The sequence below is a fragment of the Cetorhinus maximus genome, chromosome 3 (assembly GCF_964194155.1).
Source record: "Cetorhinus maximus chromosome 3, sCetMax3.hap1.1, whole genome shotgun sequence".
Taxonomy (NCBI): domain Eukaryota; kingdom Metazoa; phylum Chordata; class Chondrichthyes; order Lamniformes; family Cetorhinidae; genus Cetorhinus; species Cetorhinus maximus.
In genome coordinates, this window is record NC_135881.1 from 17,455,165 (window position 1) to 17,481,618 (window position 26,454).

Genomic DNA, 26,454 nt, shown 5'->3' on the forward strand with positions numbered 1-26,454 from the left:
AATTAGATTGGAGGAATGGTATTTTTTTCAGTGTATTATACATATAGTGTTAGCTGAAAATTATGTATTAACAGTACCCATTCGTAACTTTCCAGTGTATTTTATTCATATTAACAGAAATGAGACATATTTGGGTAAAATAATTGCTTATCTGCTGTGAACTGTGTCCAGGTGTTCCCTCAGTGCAAATGGATGTTTTATTGCATTTCAAAAGTTAGTATGTTAGTTAATTAGTTCAGAAACAAAGGTTTTGAGGAAGTTCTGAGCACTTTTTTAATGTGAAAACACATGGTAGCTAATCTCAAAGCATTACGGCAATTGAGTTAAATTTTAAAAATCTGAAAGGTTAAATCTTGGACCAGTGTCAATCAGACTGTGGCTTGGGGTCGTTTAAGCCTTTACCTTTGACGTTCAGCAGAATTGCTACTCCGTACACCTGTAGGCTTCCATTTACCAGCTACCTCACTGTGATGTGCTAACCAGGTTTAGATCCACAGCAGTTGAATATTAGGAGATGTTGTGTGGTCAGAGGACTATTCGAATGTCATACAATAAACAAAGGCCCTTATTAATGTATAGTATTTAATTACAATAGGATTTTGATTTTTGTTAGTGCCTGGCCTCCACTTAGCAACTTATAATTGAAATCACAAGTCCTCTTTGTGGTGATACGCAGGGATAGATCTATGTTCAGTGTTGTGACGCGACAGATGTGTGCCAGGCAGATCAAATCCACGAGGGAAACTTGATCCCGCGGTCAGAGCAATTTTGCAACTTGTATTTTATTTCAAGATGCGTGCCCTGAATTAAGAAGTTATAAGTCCATCAAGACTCTAGAGATTTCTACAAAACTAAATTAAACGTTTACTAACAAAAGAAAAGATTCCAAGCAAATACATAGGTCTACAAATTGACACTATAATAACTCCTAAAACCCCTAATTAATCTGGCTTCCAGTTACACCCCCGTTAAGGCAACAGTAAAACAAAAGATTTTAAACAGATCCAGGCAAATCACCACAATACCCTGGACAATAGAATTCAAAGTGGCTTTTCCCAGCTTCGGTTTCTGTAGACAGCAGCTTAATGCACAACTACTGGAGGCTTTTCACACTTCTAGTAGATCTTACAATGCCTTCCTTTCTCACACATAGCCTCTTCTCCTTTATACATGTTTCTCCCTTTTAATTCAAATTCCATTGTTCCCATATGCCTTTGGAACTTTACTTTTTCATAATATAAATTTATTCATGGTGCTAATATTGTCAGTAATCTTTGGGAAACATAAACACACTGCATGGTCTAGTTTCTCTGGCTAGGTGTAACATCCTACCACCGCTTTGAAATTTAAGCTACCCTGATTTACCTAAAAATGCAAATTCTCCTCGCCTCACATTCTAAAACTTCGGCCATGTTGACGTATTTAGCATTTCAAACTTAGCTTCCTTTTGATGAGTCAAAAGCCTCCAGACCAGCTGTCTCCAATTCAATTAAATCCCTCACACGCACACACACACAATCCACATCCCACTATTAACCTACTTTTACAACAAATCAGTAATATTATGAGAATTATTATCCTCCCATGACATCAGTCACTCTGTTATGTTGCAACATTCCTGCGGATGACTGTTGAGCACTATGGGCGTACCTATGCCAGATGTACTGCAACAATTGAAGGAGGTGGCTTATAACTATCCTCTTGGGGACAATTAGGGGTGGGCAAAAATTGCTGACCTTGCCAGTGACGCCTGCTGGAAGAATTTAAAGAAAAACATTGGCAGCGTTGAAAACATTTTATATGGTTTCTTAAAAAAAAAAGTGGTAGTTTTGGCGAAAATTTGTTGCACACCAATTAAATTTTAATGATACTAACATTTTTCTACCCCATCCCGGGTTCCAACTCCATCTGCCATGGGCAATTTGAAATTTTTTTCCTTTTTTTAAAAAAAAACATTCACAGACAGCAGCAGCAGCTATGACTGCTGTGTTGGGCTAAAATGCACCCTGGTGTCCTGCCTCCATTCCTGTCGCCCCTTTCTTCCATCCCTGACTGCTAATTGGCTAGCATACCTGCTCCTCCTCTAATTAGGCTTTCGCCTCAACGAAAATGCCGATCAATTCCTGGTTTGAGCCAGGGGCAGTTTCGTGACCCATGCCTCCTGAATCCCACCTTCTCTATGGCAATCTGCCCCTTCTCGCCCAATTGACTCGATGTTGAGTATTGTCTGGCTATTCGGCACACGGTGGGCACAATGATCCTCACTCAATACCCATGCATGTTTGCTTTCATCGGGGTTTGCTGCTTAGGAATCTAGAGAGAGCAACTCTGGCCCACTGATAGAAGTACTAAACTTGACCATAGCATTGCCTTCGACTCAATAGCATCGAGATCAATTCTATTACTAGGGATACCTCGGCTGATGTTGGCCATCTCAGCTGGGGCCAAACCCAGAACCGTCTGAATCTGTACAGCTCAGCTACTCAATGGATAAACTCAGCAAGCCAGAAGGGGAATACTATCAACAAATGGGTAAAAAAAAAAAATTGAAATAATTTACGAGTAGTCGAATGAGTAACGAGCTGTTTGAATGCTGCAGGTATGTGTTTTCTCATTGTTGTTAACCCAGTTAAAACATTGTAGTGTAGCGCTCGCTGTTTTTTCTTTAAAAACAAAGCTGTACATCTCCATGGAGACACAGTGGCTTCACCGAAATTCATTCAAAGCAGTAGCTTAATCCAAATTTAGTATGTATTTCTCAGTCTTCCTGCGGCGACGGAAACATCAGGTCCACTATCCGCGCTATTTCAACTTTAGCTGGCTTTTAATGAAGCAGAATGATCCAGTATGCCTTTTGCTTCCAACATCACCCCGACTCAGTTCCCCAGCTTCATTGTTTTGAAGAAAAACAAACAAGCAAACCTAGCATGAGGTTTGGCTGTTTTGAGAGGTCACGGTCAACACTCTCAAAGTCATCTTGACCTCGTAAAGTTAGCAAATCTGTTCTAGTTTGGGCTTTCTCCAAACTTTTTCCCCTTTTGTTTTCACAGCGAAGAGGCAGCTTTTGTATGTAGATATGGTCTTTTATAAATCAAAGCCTGTAACCTTCTGCATGCCAAGAATGGGACAACATGTTCGGAGGCCCTATATTACATTACACTGAAAATCAATTGGAACCTCCATCGTTTTCTGCTACTACTCCAAAAGACAATAAATATAGCATTGTCAGACCTGTGTAATCAGGAAAGTGTTAGATTTATGTACAAATTTGACATTTCACAGAGGCAGAAAAGCACAAGAAGAATATTGATGGCATAAATAATTAGGAATGTCCACCAGCTGAATACTGAATGAAAACAGAACCTATATTAATGTCTGTAAGCCAAAAGAAGTCATTCATGTCACTAGTTTTAATGTTAACTTTAAAACTAATCTTCCTATAAAAATAGTTGTTTGGTAGTACAGAACTATTGTTAGTACAGAAAAAAGAGACATTTTTTTGTCAAACCTTTTCATCTTGCACTCATCAGGACAATTCTCTTTCATACCGTGTAAATATGTTGTTTCCCCTGACGTTGGTATTTTCTTGCAAATTGTCCTAATGAGTGCAAGATGAAAGGCTTCAACAAAAAATATCTTTTTTTTCAGCAATCCTTCCTATAAACACTATTCCCTAATGTGACCGAAAAGAGGACCCGGAGGCAGAAGAAAAATAAATTAATTAACATATAGTAAAGATGACAGGGCAAGTGATGTGTTGTGACAACAGAATGTGGGGCTTCCTGGATGCTGGTGTGATCCAGGCAAACACGTATATAGTAAGTGTCTGTGGCTTGAGGAGCTTCAGCTCAGAGTCATTGAGCTGGAGGCAAAACTGCAGACATTGCTACACATCAGGGACGGGGAAAGTTACCTTAATACTTTATACCAGGAGGCAGTCAGGATATAGGGTCTTCTGATTTGATCAGTGGTTGGGGACAGGAGGGTGCGACCGCAAGTGATGCAGGTAAGGGGACCCAGAAGGTAGTATTGGAGAAGCCTCAGCCTTTGCAGTTGTCCAGCAGGTTTGAGGTGTTTGCATGGATGAACATGGGGCATGCAGGGTCGATGAGCGAACTGACCATGTTACAGGAGGCCATTCAAGGGAGGGTGGGAAATAGGACAGTATAGTCAGGGAGGTAGACACAGAGAGCAAGGGCCCAGAAGGCTGTGTTGCCTGCCCAGTGCCAGGGTTCAGGACATCTTTATATTTTTTCATTCACTCATTCATTCACCTGCTCTGGGCTGGAGGGAAACCTGCAGTTGGAGAGGGAGGGTCCAGTGGGCGTGGTCCACATAGGCACCAATGGTGTAGGTAGGACTAGGGAAGAAGTTCTGCTTCAGGAGCCTGAGCAGCTAGGGGGCTAAATTGAAAAGCAGAACTTCAAAGGTAATAATCTCTAATCTCTGGATTATTACCTGAGACGTGAGAAAATTGGTGAAGGGTAAATGAGATTAGGGAGTTGAATGCGTGGCTCAAAGATTGGTGTGGGAGAAATGGGTTTTGATTTATGGGCACTAGCACCAGTACTGGGGAAAGTGGCAGCTGTACCACTGAGATGTTCTTCACCTGAACCGTGCTGGTTCAAATAACTCGGGTGGTAGAGAGAGCTTTAAACGAAATAGTGGAGGCAAGGGATCAAGTGTGGAAAGATGTGATCAATTAAAGAGAGAAGACAAGGCAAGAGAGCAAGGTAGCAAGCAATAAGAGAAGTGATAATCAGAGCGTTACAGGAAGGGACAGAGAGTACAAACTTAAGAGCCTGTCAGCAGATAAGGCCAGTGATTACAAAAATAAAAATACGGAGTTAAAGGCTCTGTATTTGAATGTACATAGCATTTTTAACATGAATCGACAGCTCAAATAGATATAAACATGTATGATCTGATAGCAGTTATAGAGACACGGCTGCAAGATTTCAAAGGCTGGGACCTGAATATTCAAGGACACATGATGTTTCGAAACAACAGGAAGCTAGGTAAAGGTGGAGGGGTAGCTCTGCGAATTAAAGATGATATTAGTACAAAAGAGAGAGATGACCTTCATTCTAAAGATTAAGATGTAGAATTGGTTTGGGTAGAGATAAGGGAACCCTCACAACATTTAAGTATTTGAAACACCATAGCATACAAGGCTACGGGCCAAGTGCTGGAAAATGGGATTAGAGTAGATAGGGGCTTGATGACCAGCATGGACACAATGGGCCAAAGGGCCCCTTTCTCTGCTATAAACACTATGGCACACTATAAATAGTATAGGTAGGTCCCCAAACAGTAACCACGCTGTAGGATGGAGTATACAGGAAGAGATTCAGGTGGCTTGTGAGAAAGGCACAGCGATAATCATGGGTGATGTTAATCTACATATAGACTGGATGAATCAGATTGGCAAAGGTTGCTTGGAAGATGAGTTCAGTGTTTTCGGGGCAGTTTCTTAGAACAGCTTGTGCTGGAACTAACCAGAGAGCAGGCCATTTTTTAAAATTCATTCATGGGATGTGGATGTCACTGGCTAGGCCAGCATTTATTGCCCATCCCTAATTGCTGTTGAAGAGGTAGTGGTGTGCTGCTGCCTTGTACTGCTGCAGTCCGTGGAGGAACACCCACAATGCTGTTAGGAGGGGAGTTCCAAGATTTTCACCCAGCGACAGTGAAGGAACGAACGATGATACAGCTCCAAGTCAAGGTGTTGTGCAACTTGGAGGGGCACTTGCAGCTTGTGGTGTTCCCGTGCAGCTGTCCTTCTAGTTGGTAAAGGCCACGGGCTTGGAAGGTGCAGTCAAAGCATCGTTTGGTGAGCTGCTGCAGTGCATCTTGTATATGGCGTACACTGCTGCCACCGTGGGTCAGTATTAGAGGGAGTGATTGTTTAAAGTGGTGGATGGAGTGCCAGTCATGTGGGCTGCTTTGTCCTGGAATGTGTCAAGCTTCTTGAGTGTTGTTGGGAGATGCACTCACCCAAGCAGGTGCAGAGTATTCCATCACACTCCTGACTTGTGCCTTGTAGATAGTGAACAGGCTTTGGGGAGTAGGGAGATGAGTTACTCTCCACAGAATTCCTAGCCTCTGACCTGCTCTTGTAGCTACAGAATTTAAATGTCTGGTCCAATTCAGTTCCTGGTCAATGGTAACTCTCAGGATGTTGATAGTGGGGGATTCAGTGATGGCAATGCCATTCAATATCAAGGAGAGGTTGTTAGATTCTCTCCTGTTGGAGGTGGTCATTGCTTGGCACTTGTGTGGCACGAGTGTTACTTGCCTCTTATCAGCCCAAGCCTGAATATTGTCCATGCCTTGCTGTATATGGACATGGACTGCTTCAGTATCTGAGGAGTCGCGAATGGTGCTGAACAACCATCTGCGAACATCCCCACCTCTGACCTTATGATGGAAGGAAGGATGAAGCAGCTCAAGATTGTTGAGCCTAGGATACTACCCTGAGGAATTCTTGTAGCGATGCCCCAGGACCGGGATGATTGATCTCCAACAACCACAGCCATCTTCCTTTGTGCGAGGTATGACTCCAACCAGTGGAGAGTTTCCCCCTTGATTTCCATTGACTTCAGTTTTGCTAGGTCCCCTTGATGCCACACTCAGTCAGATTCTACCTTGACGTTAAGGGCAGTCAGTCACTCTCACCTCACCTCTTGAACTTGGCTCTTTTGTCCATGTTTGGAGCGAGGCTGTAATGAGGTCAGAAGCTGAGTGACCCTGGCGGAAACCAAACTGAGCAAGTTATTGCTGAGGAAGTGCCGCTTACTCTGCAATAACGACGCTTTTCATCACTTTGCTGACGATCGCGAGTAGACTGATGGAGCATCAATTGGCCGGGTTGAATTTGTCCTGCTTTTTGTGGAAAGAACATACCTGGGCAATTTTCCACATTGCTGGGTAGTGCCAGTGTTGTAGCTGTACTGGAACAGGTTGGCTATGAGTGCAGCTAGTCCCTGGAGCACAAGTCATCTTCAGTACACAGTCCATGTAAACCTATGGCACCCAGTGGTCAGACACACCACATTCTGAAACCAAATGACAGATGCCACCTCAAACAGATGCTATGGATCTCTCCCGAACTCCCACCCCAGACACATATCACACCATGAACCAACTGGTCTCGCTGCACTCCATCCTTCGCACAAGGGTTTCCAATCTCCACTCTCCAAGACCTCACTTTGGAATCTTCTCCCAAACCGACACTTTCTCTAGGATGCCTTCTGCAAGGGTTCACCTCCAGGGTTTCGAACTGTCCTTCTGATGTTCCTCTCCCCTGGGTCACCACATGCATTCAAGCTGTCTTCCCCACACACTCTCACCAACTCAGCGTTAACAGTACACCACTGCTTCACATGCCTATAGCAAAAGAGTTACAGACCTTCAGTTGTCTCTTTGGACATTCTTGCCTCTTGCAAGCAGTTCTTGCTTTAAATCTGCTTTCTGCAGCTTTTATCTCTTTAATCTGAAGTTTGGAGCCTTACTCTCTGTCCCTCACTCCTAACTTCATTAACAGGGCCTTTTCCCAGGTTCTTGTCCTTCCTTCACTAGAAGGTCTACTTTGGTCTTTCCCCTCTTCCACTCTCCTGGATTTTTGGTTTTGATTTTTTTAGCTTGGGACTGCCATCTGTCCCTTCTAGGCTGCTTCTGCTTCACAGCTGTCTTCAAACCAACCGAATTCCAACAGCTTCCAAAACAAACTGCTATTTCTCTTCTTCTGTGTTTGTCTCGGTGGGAGGGACCTGCCTCTGTGGCCCCCTGTTGCTAGGCAATAGCCAATTTTCTACTGTTGTTTGTTTAACTTCTCCTCAGGGGTCGTAAAACTCTTCATTAGAAATGTAAGCACCTTTTTAAAGTGAAACTAAAACTCCACTTGACCTTTCTTACCACACAGATACAGAAATACAAATCAGCCTTAAACTTTAAAGCTAAAACTCATTCCTAACACCCACAAGTTAACTTAGTTAAACTATCCCTATTTCCTAACAGCATACAAATGTAAAAGCCAATTTAGCCTGCTTGTCTGTTGCCACTACATTAGAAATCTTCAGGGCCTTGTTTGCTCATAGCAAGTAACAAGATCCATTCTGAGCGACACCTCCCTTCCTTGCCTTCAGTTTGTGTTGTTATACCATTTACTCTGCCAAAGAAAGAGGCACCGATAAAAAGGGGTGGATGATGGGAGAAAGAGGGGCCTAATTTCTGTCATGTCTGGGGATATTTAATTAACTTGTATCTTTAAAGATTGGCCTTTTAACCCAGTACTTGGCCAAGGTTCACTGTCTTGCACCATAACTTATGGGCTATGTTGGAGGAGCAGCCATATTCAATTTGACCAAAGTTGACAAATGTTGTGGCTGACTTTGTTATTCTTTACTATATCATCCTTCCTGGCTTGATGCAAAATTGATTAGGTTACATCTGTTGTGTAATCATGAGTTGTTCTGGCATTTGAATCAGCCTTTGGTTGTATAAACTTCTCTGATCATTGCTCAACTTTACCCCTGTGTTCTGTGTGCAGGCGATGGCACAGTGGTATTGTCGCTGGACTAGTAATCCAGAGACCCAGGGTAATGCTCTGGGGACCTAGGTTCAAATCCGGATATAAATCTGGAATTAACCATGAAACCATCTGGTTCACTCATGTCCTGTAGTCATATCTTACATGTGGCTCCAGACCCATAGCAATGTGGTTGGCTCTTAAATACCCCCTTAAAATGGTCTAGCCAATAAAAAAAAAACAATTTAATGTTGCAAAGAATGTTGGCAATTATAATCTTCCTTATCTCAACTGGAGTGAGATTGTGTACACATGTATTTGGACATGTCATATCTCCCAGCAGGGCCCTGTCCCTGCCAGGACTTGCCTGCCACTTGAGTAAAGTGTTAGAAGTGCTGTTGGCACAAAGGTTTGAGAAGAGGAGAAAATTAGAGGAATTTTTTTTATAAAGAGAATAGTTAATGGTCCTAATTACCAAGTTTGACAAAAATTGGGTGAACATTGGACCAATAGGTGAAAGAAAGAGAAGTGGAAAATGACAAAAAAACAATTGAATAAGTTTCAGGTTTTGTAAGGTTATATTCCAGCAACGACATGTGTTTTCAGCATTGCAGCTAATGGGTTGCAAATTGTAACAGCAGTGAGATAGAACCAACTCTGAGATAGTGGAACTTCCCCGTATCTACCAACAGTCTAAATGCAAATTGAAAAAAATCTTGAAAATGTCTGTAACCTACAAAGCATTTTTGCCAAATATTTATCTTTGAAAGTACAGATTAGCAAATACAGAGAGAGGCCTTCGTAAGTAATCTGCACGGAAATACTTGTAGAAGGATACTCGTGGAGCATAAACACTAGTGTGACCTGTTGGGCTGAATGGCTCTTCCACCTCTCCACCATGACATTGCGTTTTTGAAAAACTATAATCACAAAATCCAGCCTCATCAGTGAATTTTCTTTATATCCTCTAGGGGGTGCTAGTATCATCCAGTGTCATATATTGAATGATAAGAGACACATAGTGACCAAAGATACGAACAACATTGTGGCGTTCTGGGATGTGCTGAAGGTGAGTCCAGATTTAAGTCAGGGATTTGCTTAGAGGATGTTTGTAGCCTAATGGCTTTACCTGAAGAACAGATGACAAATAAGCCTTCCTTCCAGCCCATCTCTATCAAATGCAACGGAAATGACTTACAACAGATTATAACAGGTCAGCATTGACCTGATTGTCCAGTTTGCCTGATCTTAGTTTTAGCAACATGAATCGTTTCAATATTGGAATGGGCATTAAGGTCATTCTTTGACTACCTTGTGAACAGAGCACCGATGCAGCTTTTCGTTTTGGTAGGTGCTGCTTGGTTTGCCAAATTGTCTAAATAAACTGACTGCTAGAGAGTGCTCAGTATTCACAATCGCTACCAATGAAGTTTCAATGCTTTCCTTTTTATGTATGGTTGGGGTGGAACCTCACTGTGAGAATTTTTTGTTTTGTCTTTGGGGGTGTGGAGAGGAATTTAATATCTATAGCCGGGATCTTCCAAGTGGCGACCATGATCGTCGGATTGCCGCTGCACTAGTAAATTCCTCTGACTCGATACTGCTACGCATTTCCCCCAGGGTCTTCCGAATCCAGCTGTCAAAGTTATGCGCAGTGCAGCGTCATTCAGGGAACTCCATTGGAGCAGAGTAGAGTTGGGAGAAGACAGGACATGCCCCCTTTTTATGGCATATATGGTAACGTTAAAGGTCCAATTTGAATGTTAGTGAATGGGTGAGGGGATGAGTGGGTGTGAGTGAATTGGTAGGTGGGTAGGTAGCTGGAGATGGGATGAGTGATATGGGGGTGGGATGGTTAATCGGGTCAGGTCGGAAGGGGTCATCGGGTCTGGTTGAGAGGTTCGGGTTGAGGGGTGGGGGTGATGTGACTGGGGAGTCAGTTGCGTAGTTACCCAGATGTTAGACTAGGCTTTTATCTGTCTAACATTCCCTGAGTAACTACCCAGGTAAATATGGCAGAACTGTCCGAAGACTCTGATTCTAGCTCAGAGTCTGAGCCATTCATGCAGGGTCCCTGGGGGTAGGGGAATTGCCCCTTGGAATTTGAAACTTCCTGGACAATTCCCAAGGAGGTCCACGTGTCAGGACTTCCACAGGGTTCCAACATGTATCTTCGGTCGTACATCCAGTCGGAAGATTTGGCCCATGTCTTGTTAAAGGGTCATTAACTTGATCTGTGAATTGTGGCACAGAGTTACTGACATAAATTAACTGGATGTAAAAGCAGTTTAATCACTGATTTATTTTTTTAAAAAAGACTATTTTTTGCTTAAGCTGCTCCCTCACACATTCTGCCCTCCAAACTTGTTGAGCTAGTTGTTCATGAGTGACATTGCTAGCATTTACCAAATTAACATAAGTATTCAGGGCATGGAAAGGAAGGTTAAGTTATTTATAATAATTCCAGTGGTCTTTAAAGTTCTTCTTCACTTTCCACCCAGCACATCTACCCCTAATCTCTAACAGTGTCCTTTTGGACTAATAGCCAAAGACTGGCCAGGAAAAGACTCAATGGCATTAAATGGTGCTAATTTAAGTGAATGCGTTTTAAAGCAGTTCTGTTTCAAACAGGCTGGAGATTTTTGTTTGTTTTGTGGTATGACTCATCTTGAGATTGTTTGGGAGAGTTTGGCTGTCACTGAAGTGACATTCAGTTCTATTCTGCAGGAAAATGGCATACGCACTCTATACCATAAACTGAATTGGAGCTGATTTGCTATTTATGTACAAGTTGTTAGCAATAGCCGAGTATTTGTTCAATGTTGTAGCGTTGTATATCAGGCTCCAATGGAGCATAAACGCCAGTATATACTGTTTGGATTAAAGGCCTTGTTTGTGCTGCAAATTCTATGTAAAATGCACACCACTCCACATTGCTGGGTGCTCCCCAAGGGTAAGTGCTAAAACCACTGCTTTTTTGCTATATGTTTAACACTGACACGTGAAGTGATTCATTTTGGCAAAAAAGGAGGGGGAGAAGTATCACAGTCTTAATGGCACAGTTCTAAAGAATGTGCAGGGGCAGAGGGACCCGAAAGGGTTCATGTGAATATATCTTTGAAGATGGCAGAACATATTGAGAGCAGTTAGTAAAACATAAGGGATCTTGGGCATCATAAATAGAGGTTTTAAGTACAAAAGCAGGAAATTTATGCTGCACCTTTATAAAGCTCTGGTAAAGCCACAACTGGAGTAATGCATTCAGTTCTGGTCACCACACTTCAGGAAGAAGGTGTGGGTCCTTGAGAGCAGAGGAGATTTACCAGAATGGTTCCAGGGATAAGGAATCTTAGCTACTAGGTTAGTTTGGAGAAGCAGGGGTGGTTCTCCTTGGAGCAAAGGAGTTTATGGGGAGATTTGATAGAGGTGTACAAGATTATGATAGATTTAGATGAGGTAGACAAAGAAAAGCTTTTCCCATTAGCTGATGGTAAAAGGGCTGGGGGACACAGATTGAAGGTTTTGAACAACAGGGTGGTGGTGAGGAAGAACTTTTTTCTGTTGTAAGTGGTAATGACCCAGAACTCGCTGCCTGTGAGAGTGGTGACAGCAGAGACGATCAATAATTCCAAAAGGAAGTTGGATAGGTAATTGAGGGACATAAATTTGCAGGACTGCAGGTATAGAACAGGGGAATGGGAATGAAAAGAGAACATAGGCCCCTGAGAGAACAAGGCTGGGGAATTAATAATGGGAACCAGGAAATGGCAGAGGAGTTGAATAAATACTTTGCATCAGTCTTCACGGTAGAAGACACTAATGGCATTCCAAAAATACTAAATAATCGACTGGCAAAGGTGGGGGAGGAAATAAATACAATAACTATCATGAGAGAAAAAGTACTAGGGAAACTAATTGGGCTAAAGGCCGATAAGTCCCCTGGACCTGATGGGTTGCATCCTAGGATATTAAAGGAAATAGCTACAGAAATAGTGGATACAATGGTAGTAATCTTCCAAGAATCCTTAGATTCTGGAAAAGCCCCAGAGGATTGGAAATCTGCCAATGTAAAGTAAATTTCCTGTTTTTGTACTTAAAACCTCTATTTATGATTCCCTTATTCAAAAAGGGAGGGAGACAAAAAACAGGTAACTATAGGCCAGTTAGCTTAACACCCATCATTGGGAAAATGTTACAGTCTGTTTACCATCTTACGTGGTAAATGCGGGCTCACTCTTAAGTGTTAAGAATAAATTAGATAGATACATGGATGGGAGAGGTCTGGAGGGTTATGGACTAGGTGCAGGTCAATGGGACTAGCGGAATAATATTTCGGCACAGACTAGAAGGGCCGAATGGCCTGTTTTCTGTGCTGTAGTGTTCTATGGTTCTATAAAGGAAGTAACAGCAGAGCATTTAGAAACACATAATATAATCAAGCAAAGTCAACGTGGCTTCATGAAGGGAAAATCATGCCTAACAAACCTATTAGAATTATTTGAGGAGGTAACAAGCAGGATAGTTAAAGGGGAACGAGTAGGTGTAATATATTTGGATTGCCAAAAGGTGCTCGATAAGGTACCGCACGTAAGGCTACTTAATAAGGTAAGAGCCCATGGTGTTGGAGGTAGTATATTAGCATGGAAAGAGGATTGGCTAACTAATAGAAGACAGAGAGTTGGGATAAGGGGGGCATTTTCAGGATGGAAACCCGTAACTAGTGGAGTGCCACAGGGATCAGTACTGGACCACAATTATTTACAAAAATATTAATGACTTAGATAAGGGAAGTGAATGTTCTATCGCCAAGTTTGCGGATGACACAAAAATAAGTGGCGAGAATGAAACGAGTTTACAGAGGGATATAGACAGGTTGAGTGAGTGGACAAAAACTTGGCAGGTGGAATATAATGTGGGAAAATGTGAGGCTATGCACTTTGGTAGGAAGAATAGAGGAGCTGAATATTATTTAAATGGAGAAAGACTGCAGAAAGCTACAGCACAGAGGAATTTGGAGATCCTCGTGCATGAATCATAAAAAGCTAACATACAAGTTCAGTAGCTAATCGGGAAGGCAAATGAAATGTTGGCCTTTATTTCAAAGGGAATGGTGTACAAAAGTAGGGAAGTCTTGCTAAAACTATTCAAGGCACCAGTTAGACCACACCTAGAATACTGTGAACAGTTTTGGTCCCCTTATCTAAGGAAAGATACACTGGCATTGGAAGCAGTCCAGAGAAGGTTCACTAGATTGATCCCGGGTATGGAGGGATTTTCTTATGAGAAGAGCTTGAGTAGGTTGGGCCTGTACTCATTGGAGTTTAGAAGAATGAGAGGCAACCTTATTGAAACATATAAGATTCTTAGGGGGCTTGACAGAGTAGATGCTGAGAGGTTGTTTCCCCTTGCGGGAGAGTCTAGGACCAAAGGGCATAATCTCAGAGTAAGGGGTTGCCCATTTAAAACAGAGATGAGGAGGAATTTCTTCTCTCTGAGGGTAGTGAATCTGTGGAATTCTTTACTGCACAGGGTTGTAGAGGCTGGGTTGTTAAGTATTTTCAAGGCTGAGATGGACAAATTTTTAATCAGTAAGGGGATCAAGGTTCATGGAGAAAAGGCTGGAAAGTGGAGTTGAGGATTATCAGATCAGCCACGATCCCATTGAATAGTGGAGCAGACTCAATGGGCTGAATGGCCTACTTCTTCTCCGGCGTCTTATGGACTGGCTTGTTCTACAGAGAGCTAGCATGGACCATATGGGCTGAATGGCCTCCTCATCTACTGGACAACCTGATGACATGGCTTTTTTCATTCAATTTCAAAAATTTTCTATATCAAAAAAAATATAAGGTAATACATTCATTGCATGTTCACTGCTTTCATTTAATCCTGAAAAAGTTCATTGTTTTTCCATTTCACAACAAAATTGATGGAGTACAGTCCCCAAAACAATGGCTAAAACTCCTGGAATTACATGCAATATTTTATTTATTCAGTTCCCATAAACCAGTGACCCCCTGAGAGCATTATTCTTTGATAGATCTGTTCCATTAACTTCATTATCCTCTGTATTACAGCTTTCTCTTATATTTCGGGCATTACCAAATATTCACCATACACTATTCACATGAAGAATAAAACTTTGTATTGCGCTAATAATTGTGGCCCATGAAAAATAAGAATGCAATTCTCAGCAACCTCTGATCAAAAAGCAATAACTTTGGGATAGAGTGGGACAGCAGGATTAGTTTTATAGCTATATGGTTATATAGAAGAATTAATGGGCATTCGAGAAGGCAACAATTTCATAATAGAAAGCACATTGGAAATTGTTATGCCCTGTCAAGGCACATCATATTCATAACTTTAAATATGGACCCTGTATGTTCATATAGAAGTTTCTGGAACTGTCTTTTATTTAAAATGGACACTAGTGAACTGTTAAGAAGGCCACCAAAGGTGAGGCGATCTTTGCAACTTGAACAGACTATCACGAGCTTCCGGAAAGCACCTGGTTAAATCACCCTGCTTGTGGGCCTCCCTGCTTTACTGGACGTGCTCGGTCAGCACACCTCTGTGGAAATCATACTGCCTCAGAAAGACAGTGGGACCCATTTCAGACCAAGTGTTAACACCCATATCCTGAAACCATCCAGAACTGCGTTTGTGGCTTGAAAGAAAGGCAGTAATGGTCTCCAGCCCCCAGGAGGGACGGCTGGAAACGGTAGCCCAGGAAGTGCCTAATCAAAGGCCAACACCTTATTTAGAAAGCCACAGGGGCAGTCATGTTTTTAGGCTGCCCCTTTTAATTCAAACTGGCAATCTGTAAAAGAGACAGCAGCTGCAGCAAAAGGCTGTGTCATCTTTGCCTTTAAAGACCTGGAGGCCGTACATCTTAAAAGAGCCTCCCAGCCTAATTCCAAATAAAGTCCATCTGTACATGGACATCAGTGGTTCAATTGGACCTCCCCATACAAAAACCACAAGTGTCTTAGCTTCAATACCTGCTGAATTTTCATCTCTTTGAGGGAATCCTGCAATAATCCAGGTATCTGTCTTCAGCTATTTGAGCCCATCTGAACTACAATTCAAGAGAGGGCAAAGACTCCTCTCTTTATTGGGTCCGCAGTGACTGTTCTTTTACCATGATCCCAATACGTGAACTATGAACTATTCCTTTGGTTTACAACTTGTGACGGTATACTATTTTCTTTAACTGTTCCTTATGTGTGTGGGAGTGATTGACATAGCGGTTCGGCTCTTGGGTTGAATATTTGAAGAAATAACCCTCTTTATTTAAACACACAAAAGCTAGCTGCTGTTATTTCTAAATTGACCACACACTCCGGGGGCTAAGACGCATGCACATCTCCCTCTCCAAAACCACATTCATTGCAGACAGTAAGGGAAAAAGGGTACAAGGGTTTCAGTTCTCTCCCGACCGTGTCCATAACTAAATAAACAGACTCCTTTTTTAAAATATTCTTTCATGGGATGTGGGTGTCGCTGGCAAGGCCAGCATTTGTTGCCAAGCCCTAATTCCCACAACTGAATGGCTTGCTAGGCCATTTCAAAGGGCAGTTAAGAGTCAACCACACTGCTGTGGACCTGGAGTCACATGTAGCTCAGACTGGGTATAGATGGCGGATTTCCCTCCCTAAAGGACATTAGAGAACCAGCTGGGTTTTTACAACAATTGATAATTTCGTAGCCATCATTACTGAGACTAGCTTTCAGTTTCAGATTTTTCAATTGAATTTAAATTCCACCAGCTGCTGTGGAAGATTTGAACCTGCGTCCCAGAGCATTAACCTGAGCCTCTGGATTATTCGTCCGGTGACATTACCACTATGCCACCATCTCCCATCTCTTGCTATTGAATGGTGATTAAAACACATTTCAGTCATTTATAAAAAGATTTCCATTTATGTAGCGCGTTTCATGACCACCAATGATGTGCTTCTGAAGGCTGTCACCGTTGTAACGTAGGAAATGCTGCAGCCAATTTCCAAACAGGGGTTCCCACAATGAAGGCATAATCTGTTTTATTGTTGTTGATTCAGGGCTAAATGATGACCCGGACACGGGGATAACTCCCCTGCTCCTCTTCAAAATAGTGCCATGGGATCTTTTATGTCCATTATGAGGGCAGGCAGGGCCTTTGTTTAACATCTCATCCAAAAGGCTGCGCAGTATTCGACCTCAGAACTACAATGGACTGTTATATCGCACCAATCTTGCCCCTTAAGGCATGACCTGGCAGTTGGTTTCAGTTTCTTCCTTAGAACATATTGTGTGAAAATGCTTTAATTTTGTGTAAGTTCCGTTGTCGCATGTAATCTGGTTGATGTTACTGAATTTTGGGCAGTTACGTTCTCTCTGCAGATAGTGGGACCCCAAGATCTGGCACAAACCTTCCAAGGAATAAACCATTGGTCATTTTCTGAGTGATTTTGGCCTAGAATTTAGAAAGGAACTGACAATGATTCAATACAGTGTGCTGCCCGGACCCCAGTGATTGCAGTAACTGGTCTATTTAAATAGATAATAAAATATTTAAAATAAACAGCTCATGCATTCTCCCAACAGGCTTGTAAGGTGGAAGACCTTGGGAAAGTAGAATTTGATGAAGAAATCAAGAAACGGTTCAAAATGGTTTATGTGCCAAACTGGTTCTCAGTGGACTTGAAAACAGGGGTAAGTTTTGATCTTAAGTTTTTGTCCCACTACTTTTCTTTCTTCATGTGATGATGTGCTCCTGGCAAGGCTGCATTTATTGCCCATCACTAGTTTCCCTGTGAAGGTGTTTGGCATTGTCTTGGAACTGTTATAATCCTGGTCCTTCCACAATGGTGTTGGGTAGGGAAGTTCAGGAGTTTGCCCTAGTGATGTAGAAAGAAAGATGTTGTATGTCCAAGCCTGTGTGGACCATTTTAGAAGTGATCTTAGAAAAAAACATAACGAAACATTGGTGTGTATACTGTAACACTGTCAGAATGAGTATTATGCAGAGGTGATGTGGCTTCCATCTCCTTAAGGGCAGTTTTCTCAGTGTCATTGTTTGACAAGCCACATTATGCATCATCCTCGCTCCTGTAGTATTTTGTGAGGGGGGTAATATATTGGCATGGATTGAGAACTTGTTAACAGACAGGAAACAGAGTAGGAATAAATGGCTCTTTTTCGGAGTGGCAGGCGGTGATTAGCGGGGTACCGCAGAATTCAGTGCTTGGGCCCCAGCTATTCATATATATATATATATATAATATATCTATCAATGATTTGGATGAGGGAACCAAATGTAATATTTCCAAGTTTGTTAACGACACGAAACTTGGTGGGAATGTGAGCGGTGATGACGACTTTAAGAGGCTACAAGCCGATTTAGACAGGCTGAGTGAGTGGACAAGCACATGGCAGATGCAGTATAACGTGGGTAATTATGAAGTTATCCACTTCGGTACGAAAAACAGAACTGCAGAGTATTTTTTAAATGGTGACAGTTTGGGAAATGTTGATTGTCAAAGGGACCTGGGTGTCCTTGTACACTAATCACTGAAAGTAAGCATGCAGGTGCAGCAAGCAGTTAAGAATGCAAGTAGCATGTTGGCCTTCATTGCAAGAGGACTTGGGTACAGGAGCAAGGATGTCTTACTGCAGCTGTGCAGGGCCTTGGTGAGACCACACCTGGAGTATTGTGTGCAGTTTTGGTCTCTTTACCTAAGAAAGGATATACTTGCCATCAAGGGAGTGCAGCGAAGGTTCACCAGACTGATTCCTGTGATGGCAGGATCCTCGATCTCAATGAGGAGAGATTAGGCCGACTAGGCCTGTATTAAAAGGAGTTTAGAAGAATGAGAGGAGATCTCATTGAAACATATAAAATTCTGACAGGGCTAGATAGACTGGATGCAGGGATGATCCTTGCTGGGGGGGTCTAAACAAGGGGTCACAGTATCAGAATACAGGGTGGGCCATTTAAGACTGAGATGAGGAGAAACTTCTTCACTCTTCACATTGGAATTCTCTGCCGCAGAAGGCTGTGGAGGCCAAGTCACTAAATATATTTAAGAAGGAAATAGAGTTCCAGACTCCAAAGGTGTCAGGGGGTTTGGGGAGAGCTCAGGCGTATGTCATTGAGATAGAGGATCAGTCACATTGAATAGCGGAGTAGGCTCGAAGGGCTGAATGACCTACTCCTGCTTCTATTTTCTATGTTTCAATGTTGAGAGCGCTACCGTGCAACCAGCCGCAATTGTGCACATGAAGTGTAGTGCTCAAAAGTTTTGGTGGTGTTTGGTGAACCAATTCTTTAATTGGTGCATCTTTAATTGACTAAGCTGTATCAGTCTTTCTTGTAGTGAAAATAAGTCTAGCCCCTTCAATCTTTCTTCATAATCTAATCCACTAAGACCTGAAGTGGTCTGGGTCATTCTTTTCTCCTTACGCGCCACAGAGAGAGGTTGGTTGTCCGACCTGCAGTGAATTTCCACTATTTTTATTTAAGATCACCAGAATTCAGGTTTGTTTCATGCCCCCACCCCTCCACCTCCCCTTATATGAAATTAATGACAAAATAGGATATCTGCTTGAAAATTGGTTTTTAAATTTGTATCAGTTGAGTTGCTGAAATGTGGGAAAGTCATGCATGGTTTATATCAGTCACTCTGAGCCATTCTTGGGCACACATCCTGCCAGCTAGATGTCTAACGTGTATTGCAGGTCTGCAACAAAGAGTCTCAAAGGTAAGAGTTGTTATAGAAAAAGTGGTAATAAAATAATAACTGCTCGGCATCCAAAAGTGGGTGCTTCATTGCTAGAGAAGAATTTTTAAATGTACTTGACTTTAGGAATCAAGTAATGGTGAAACCTTAACTTGCCTTTGACTGAAATGACATTGTGTCCCTGAAAACTTTTAAGCCAGTTTCGTCCTTCAAACTGTTCATGTTACAATAGGCTCATCTGTGTTTTATTTTAAAGAATGTGAGCTGGTATTATTTACTTTTGAGGGGGCATCAGTGGCATTTACTGTAAGTGAATCCAAGAACAAAGATGAGATATAATTAAAAGCCCTGTCAGTCAATGTAACTGAAGAGAAAAAGCTTGCAAGAGCTCTCACTTTTAAAATCTACCCACTTCAGAAAATGTAATCAATGAGTTCTCCTGGAAAACGAGCACAATTAGAGAAAACTGATAAAAAGCAACATCAGAGAAGACTATTGAAGGGTTTATTGAAGGGGATCAAAGGTTACGGGGAGAAGGCAGGAGAATGGGGTTGAGAAACTTATCAGCCATGATTGAATGGCAGAGCAGACTAGATGGGCCGATTGGCCTAATTTCTGCTTCTATGTCTTATGGTCTAACATTATACTTCAAACTTAAATAAAAGCAAAATTCTGCAGATGCTGGAGATCTGAAATAAAAACAAAATGCTGAAAAACCTTATTTTGCTAGACAAAGGTTTTCCAACACTTCGAAATTAGTTTGACAAAACACTGGCTTAAGAAAATTATTCTTATTTTTTTTGTTTGGAAGTTGGCACTTTTCCTGAGTCTTTCTTTGTGCCAATTTTGAGCTTGGTGATTCTGCTAAAGCTCTATCGTTAACTTTCAGAATTTAGTCTTCTCTGATGTTGCTTTTTATCAGTTTTCTCTAATTGTGCTCGTTTTCCAGGAGAACTCATTGATTACATTTTCTGAAGTAGGTAGATTTTAAAAATAGGAGCTCTTGCAAGCTTTTTCTCTTCAGTTACATTGACTGACAGGGCTTTTAATTATATCTCATACCATGCCTTCTGAATTGCGATTTCCTTATTAAAAGATCTGCTTATTTAACAGCCTGCAAATTCCTGGATTGTAGTGGTCCCAGAACTCTAAGTAAGTTTGTAGATAACCGATTTCCCTAGTGGCTAATTGTTCACTGAAATGCTGTTGTACATTTTAATGCAGTGAGGTTGTTATGTGAGAAAAAAATGTAAGAAGCTATTGGCTGAAGATCAATTACGCAATTAAATCACTCCAACAATTTATTAAGCCGTCAGAACTGTGAAAGAGCTTATCTGTAACCTAATTGAAATATGCATTCAGCACCTGCTTTATATTAAATGTTGCTGCAACTTTATTAGAAGGTTATTGCAACTTTATTAGAAGGTTATACTATTATTTAAAAAATGACAGTGATTCCTTTCATGTCTTTGCTCATGATCTCATTCGTAGAAATAAGACCACCAAATCTCCATCATTACAATCATTGATTTTTAGCCTCTTGGTAACATCTTATTGTCATAGCTAATGCTGCTTCTGTCATCCAGCAGCCATATTCAATACTAACTTGAGCTACTCCCTCAAGAATTGGCGCTTCCTTTTTTAAACTTAAGATTGACTCCATGTTTAACCTCTGTTATCACTCCTACTGCCAGTCCCCTGAGCTGGGACCCAACCTCTAAGCGAACTCTGCACACACATCTGACCATGGGCTCAGCAATTTTACTCATGCCCAACAATGGTGCAGCCTTCATCATGGTCTCACTCTGTGCCATCCACCCAATCCAACACCTCCAACTCCACTCCAGTGCAGAGAAAAGTGGAATAATAGGACAGTCGTCTACATGAGGTGTCTATGATGACCTAATTAGTGATCAGTAATCAGCTCATGCAGGTTAGGCTTGTCAATGGATTTTAAAAGAACAAATTCCAACTCTAACTCGGCTCAGCATCTCAATGTTTAATTTGCATGGGAACTGCATTCAGTTTCTTTGGTTGAGGTTTCTGTCAGGACTGCATCCAGTGTAGATGATGTTCACAGCATGTTCCAAGTGATAAAGTTCACACTACAGGATTAATGAATATGGCATCATTACTTTTAAGTTTATTGAGAAGTAGCGTGGAATGGATTACCAGGAAATCCTGTAGCCAGGGAACATTATTAAGAAAAATGCCTAGTCAGGAGATAATGAACAAGACTGAAGTTTGGTTATCGTTGCTGCTCTGATAGCTGTGAAGCTGTGCACCCACCCAATTAGTTGTGTCTAAATTTGTGCTTGTGTTCTGTTTCTTTCTGGCAGATGTTGACAATTACTTTAGACGAGAGTGACTGTTTTGCTGCCTGGGTGTCAGCGAAGGATGCTGGATTTAGCAGTCCAGATGGATCAGACCCAAAACGTAAGTGGCTAATGGTAAGGCTGAAGTTGGGGTAATGTACGGTACCATTTTATCTCCAGTCTTGACAGTCAGGATAAGAGCTGGCTCTGGTTACTGCAAAGTGGACGTCAGGGATGGTAAGTCAATCAGCAGAGTGAAGTAGGAAAACAACATTTATTGGCATTTATTCCAACAGTAGCAGTGATCTGCCTCTGGACAGCTCTCCTGCGTATTCCTCCTTACCTCCTGGTCTTGTGCTTCCCTCTTCAGTTACTCATAGGAACCTCCCATTTTCAGTATGACTACTGAAAAGAATCCATGAGGTTGGTTCCCATTGCCTTACTCACGCTTAAGGGAAACACAAGTCCTTTTCCTGAAGGGAACTCTGCCTGTCAGCCACATTGCCCCTCAAGGCCCTAGCTCTTCCACCACCACTGAAAATTTGTTGGTTCTGTTGTTGACCATGTCTCGTAACCCCGAGCATGGGACGCTTACCTGGGCCTGGGGAGACTCTCAAAAGGCCAAGGAGAACCATCCCCTGAGGTCTCAAATGACCTTGCTACCCTAATTCTAACAGTATTGTATTGCATAAAATGGGCAGAGCTATTTTGAATATTTTTTCTTTAAATAAAAGAGCATTTGGTCCAGACAAGTAATCCCATTGACCCTGCGTATTTTCAGCCCACATCTTTCCTCCATGGAACTTAAAGCTTGGAACTTAATTGAACAAAACTGCAAGTGTCAAGTTCCTGTTGAGAGGTTACATGAGTTTTTATGTCCGGTTTTTGGGAGTTTGAGTCAATATTAAACATAATTGTTTCAAAGTGTAATGTAATGAAGCTATGACTGTTATTCATCATGCTGACTTTGATTTGTAGTGATTTGATTCATTTCCCGTCACCAATTTTTATCCTTGCTATTCTCAAACACCCTTTAATTTTTGAACCTCTTCTGTCTGAAGTCTCCATTTACTTGCCTATAATTATTAGTCTCAGTGGAACATAGGTTGCAGATAAATACAAGGTCAGACCTGCTGTTACTGGCAAGTTGTATTCTACCTAGGGGAGATTTTGTTTCTTAGTACTAGCCTTTTATATTTAATTTGAGCTATTTTAACCATAACTGCTTGGAGTCATTTATGGCACCAAAGGAGGCCATTCCGTTCATTGAATCCATGCCAGGTCTCTGTATCGGTCCTGTTCCCCTACTCTATTCACATATTTCCTTCAAGTGCCCATCCTACTTCCTTTTGAAACTGTTGGTGGTCTCGGCTTCCACCACCCTCTTGAGCAGCAGGTTCCAGGTCATTATCACGCACTGTGTTGCTTGAAAGGGAAAAGAAATAATTAACTGATTGGCCTCACAGATCAGCACAGAATCACCAGCAGATTTCTGACAAAGGTCTCAGTTGCGCTTTCCATCGTTATAGCTGTTTGGTAGTACAGGACTTGAGCATTGCTGAAAAAAGAGACATGCTATCAAATCTTTTCACCTTGCACTCATCAGGATAACTCATCAGGAAGTACAGAGGATCAGAGGGACCTTGGTGCACATGTCCATAGATCCCTGAAGGCAGCAGCACAAGTAGATAAGGTGGTTAAGAAGGCGTATGGGATACTTGTCTTTATCAGCCGAGGCATAGAATATAAGAGCGGGGAGGTTATCTTGGAGCTGTATAAAACGCTAGTTAGGCCGTAGCTGGATTACTATGTGCAGTTCTGGTTGCCACACTATAGGAAGGATGTGATTGCACTGGAGAGGATGCACAGGGTGGGGAGGTATTGAGAAAGAGAAGACAAAGAAGAGATTTAATAGAAATTATTGCAAATGGAGTGGGGCGGAGGTGGGCTGGGGTTTTGGACAGCCAATGAGCGCACTACACACTAGCCATCCAAATGGTGGCCAGCACACTCCTGCATGAGTGAAGGGGCATTCAGACTTAACCAAGTGAGGTTCTTAGTACAGCCATGCTAACACACGTGTCTCTCTCTTTGATCCTGAAGGAGGAGAGCATCAGGATCATCGAGGCTGGTGATTTAACAGTATGTCTCATGGCTTACAGACACCAGAGAAGAAGAAGAAAAGAGCGGCAGAGGAGCATAGCTCGGCAAAGCGCCCCCCTCAAAATGAAGGAGTGGCAGGGCCTGCTACACACACACAGCGAACCGTCACACGTAGGCTCCTTGTTAGACCCAGGGTCAATAGAATCATTCCTGCAGATGACTGAGAACCAGTGACACTCAACACTGCTCATGTCTAGGGAACTGGTCCGTCACATATGCCACCTGCTGCAGGATTTGGCACAACAGGGACATGGAGGGCATCCACTGCCAGTGGCCGTGAAAGTGACCACAGCACTCAGTTTTTACTCCAGTGGCCCCTTCCAAGGCTCCACAGGTGATCTGTGTGGGAACTCGCAAGCTTCCACGCACAAGTGTACCCAGGAGGTCACAGGCGCCACCTTCACAAAGGCACAGAACTTTGTGCATTTTGCCCAGGATCAGGAAAGCCAGGAAGCTGGGATTTGCGCAGATCTCAGGTTTTCATAGGTGCAGGCTGCCATCGACTGCACCCACATGGCACTTAGATCTCAATGGCAGTCAACTGCAGCAACCACAAGGGATTCCACTTGCTGATTGTTCAGCTGGTGTGTAGCCACCACAAACACATCCTGCAGGTCTACACATGACTCCCAGGGAGCGTCCATGACACCTACATCCCTAGCAGGTCTGAGATCCCTGATATCTTCCAGGGTCCACAGAGGCTGCAGGGTTGGCTCCTTGGGGATAAGGGCAACCCACAGAAGACGTTACTGATGACGCCTGTACGGCAGCCACAGACTGCAGCAGAGCGACGGTATAACAAGGCTCATGCCACAACCCGGACTTTGGTGAAGCAAACAACAGGCATTTTGAAAATGAGGTTCCAATACCTTGGCAGGGCTGGTGGAGCACTGCAATACAGTCTGACAAGGGTGTCGCACATCATCGTCGCTTGCTGTGCGCTCCACGACCTGGCACTGCAAAGTGGGGAGGACCTGGCTGAGGAGGAGGTGGAGGAGCTGCACGTATCCTCCAATGAAAAGGACATTGAAGGGGATGATGATGATGAGGTCCTCGAAGGCGAGGTTGCTGGTGATGAGGCCATCATACTGGCCAGATGAAGCAGGTACGCTCAGGAGGCCCTCATAGCCGCAAGATTCGTGGAGGATGATGTCGAGATGCAGTGAGGACAGTCCTGACACCCTTACCTCGCATTTGTGAATGTTTCGCTCCTGTGTGGCTGATGGCAGCGCACATACCCTCAGTGCTCAGGCTCATGTTATGGAGACGCAGCAGAAGCCCTAATAGTCGCTAGATTCCAGGAGAAGGGTGATGACATGCAGTGAGGACACGCCATAGATCTTCACATTGCTTCTGTGAACGTCTGACTCCTGTCTGGCTGAGGGCAGCTCTAATCAGGGCCACGTCATTTGGAAACGTAGTTGTGAAACTTTAAATGCGCCTGATCCTTTGTCAGCCTTCAGCACCTGACTCTTTCAGGAGCACACTGTTACCAGTCATAGATGTGAAGAGATGGGGGGGCCAGCCCCAACTCAAAGCTGCTGAGAGCACACAGAGAGAATGACGGAATTCTCTGACGCCTGCCCATGACATTCTGGCAGCAATGACAAGCACCATCACGGTGCAGGCATCAGTAATGTGTCCAGTGAGTGTGAAGCTGGGCAGTCACTTTGGCCTGAAGGTTACACACTGCACAAGAAAGAGGCCCTGGACTGAGACACCTGTCTTTATCTTGTGCAGCAATCAAGGTTTCATATCTGAGTGATACGAACACTGCTCATCATAACAAGGAGCCATAGGCAGGGTAACATTCTTGGGAATTTATTTGCAATAGTGAATGTTAAGTACATGTGATTAACACTTGTGCTCAGGCTGTGCAACTACATCTTCTTAACCTTCCTAACCCTGCTGCTACGCCTTGGTGCTCCCCCGACATCCACGGCGGAGGTGGAGGTCTGTGATGACCTTGGCAGGTGTTCTCTGGAGGACAGACGCCTGGAGGGCACCAGCCTGCTTTTGGGGTCCTGCTTTGTGGCAGTGGGACCCTCCTCAGCCTGTGGAGCTGGAGCTCCTGGGGTCACAGGCAGAGGAGGTTCGGATGGGCCAGACACTCCCAGAGTCACCTGGGTGGATGGCCCGAGGATGTGCAGCTGCTGATACTCTGCCCTATGGGTGCCCGAGGGCCTCTGGCTGACTCCTTGAGGAGAAGGGGAAGCTGGAGTGAGATTGAGCTGCTCAGCACCCCTCTCACGTTGACACTGTTGGAGGCCAACTGTGGCTTCAGCGATGCAGTTCACCCTCTCAGCAGTGCAGAACCGATGACCTGGGCCAAGGCCTCCATGGCGGCTGCCATCGTACCAGTGTTGACCTGAGTGCGTTGTCATGCCACCGCTATTACCTCAGACTGAAGGCAGACAGATTCCTCCATTGTCTGAGGAGTGCAGCAGACATCCCTTCCTGATGTTCCCGAGCTTGCCTTTGCAGTTCCAGCAACTGAAGTACGATGGAGTCCAGAGGCTCCTCATCTGACTCGGACTCAGCAGATCTCTGGCCTCCAGCAGTCCTCCGAAAGCCGGAAATCAGGAAGTTCCTGCCGTTGCCTGCTATGGATCAGACAGTGCAATGTGCTCACTATATTATGACCCTGAGGCTCCTCTAGACATAGGCCCCACCAAGGTGTGCGTTTCTGCACTGGTGGAGGGTGTGGGTGAGCGCTGTGATA

At 43.3% G+C, this 26,454-nt stretch overlaps 1 protein-coding gene across 1 annotated transcript in view; it reads left to right on the forward strand.

The window, feature by feature from the left end:
- The window catches only part of wdr48a (WD repeat domain 48a), a 128,043-nt gene that overhangs the window by 60,421 nt on the left and 41,168 nt on the right, over window positions 1-26,454 (forward strand). Inside the window, exons 11-13 of the mRNA XM_078536797.1 lie at window positions 9,502-9,599; window positions 17,120-17,227; window positions 21,594-21,690. Coding sequence (XP_078392923.1) covers window positions 9,502-9,599; window positions 17,120-17,227; window positions 21,594-21,690 — 303 coding nt within the window. The remainder of the gene's footprint in view (window positions 1-9,501; window positions 9,600-17,119; window positions 17,228-21,593; window positions 21,691-26,454) is intronic.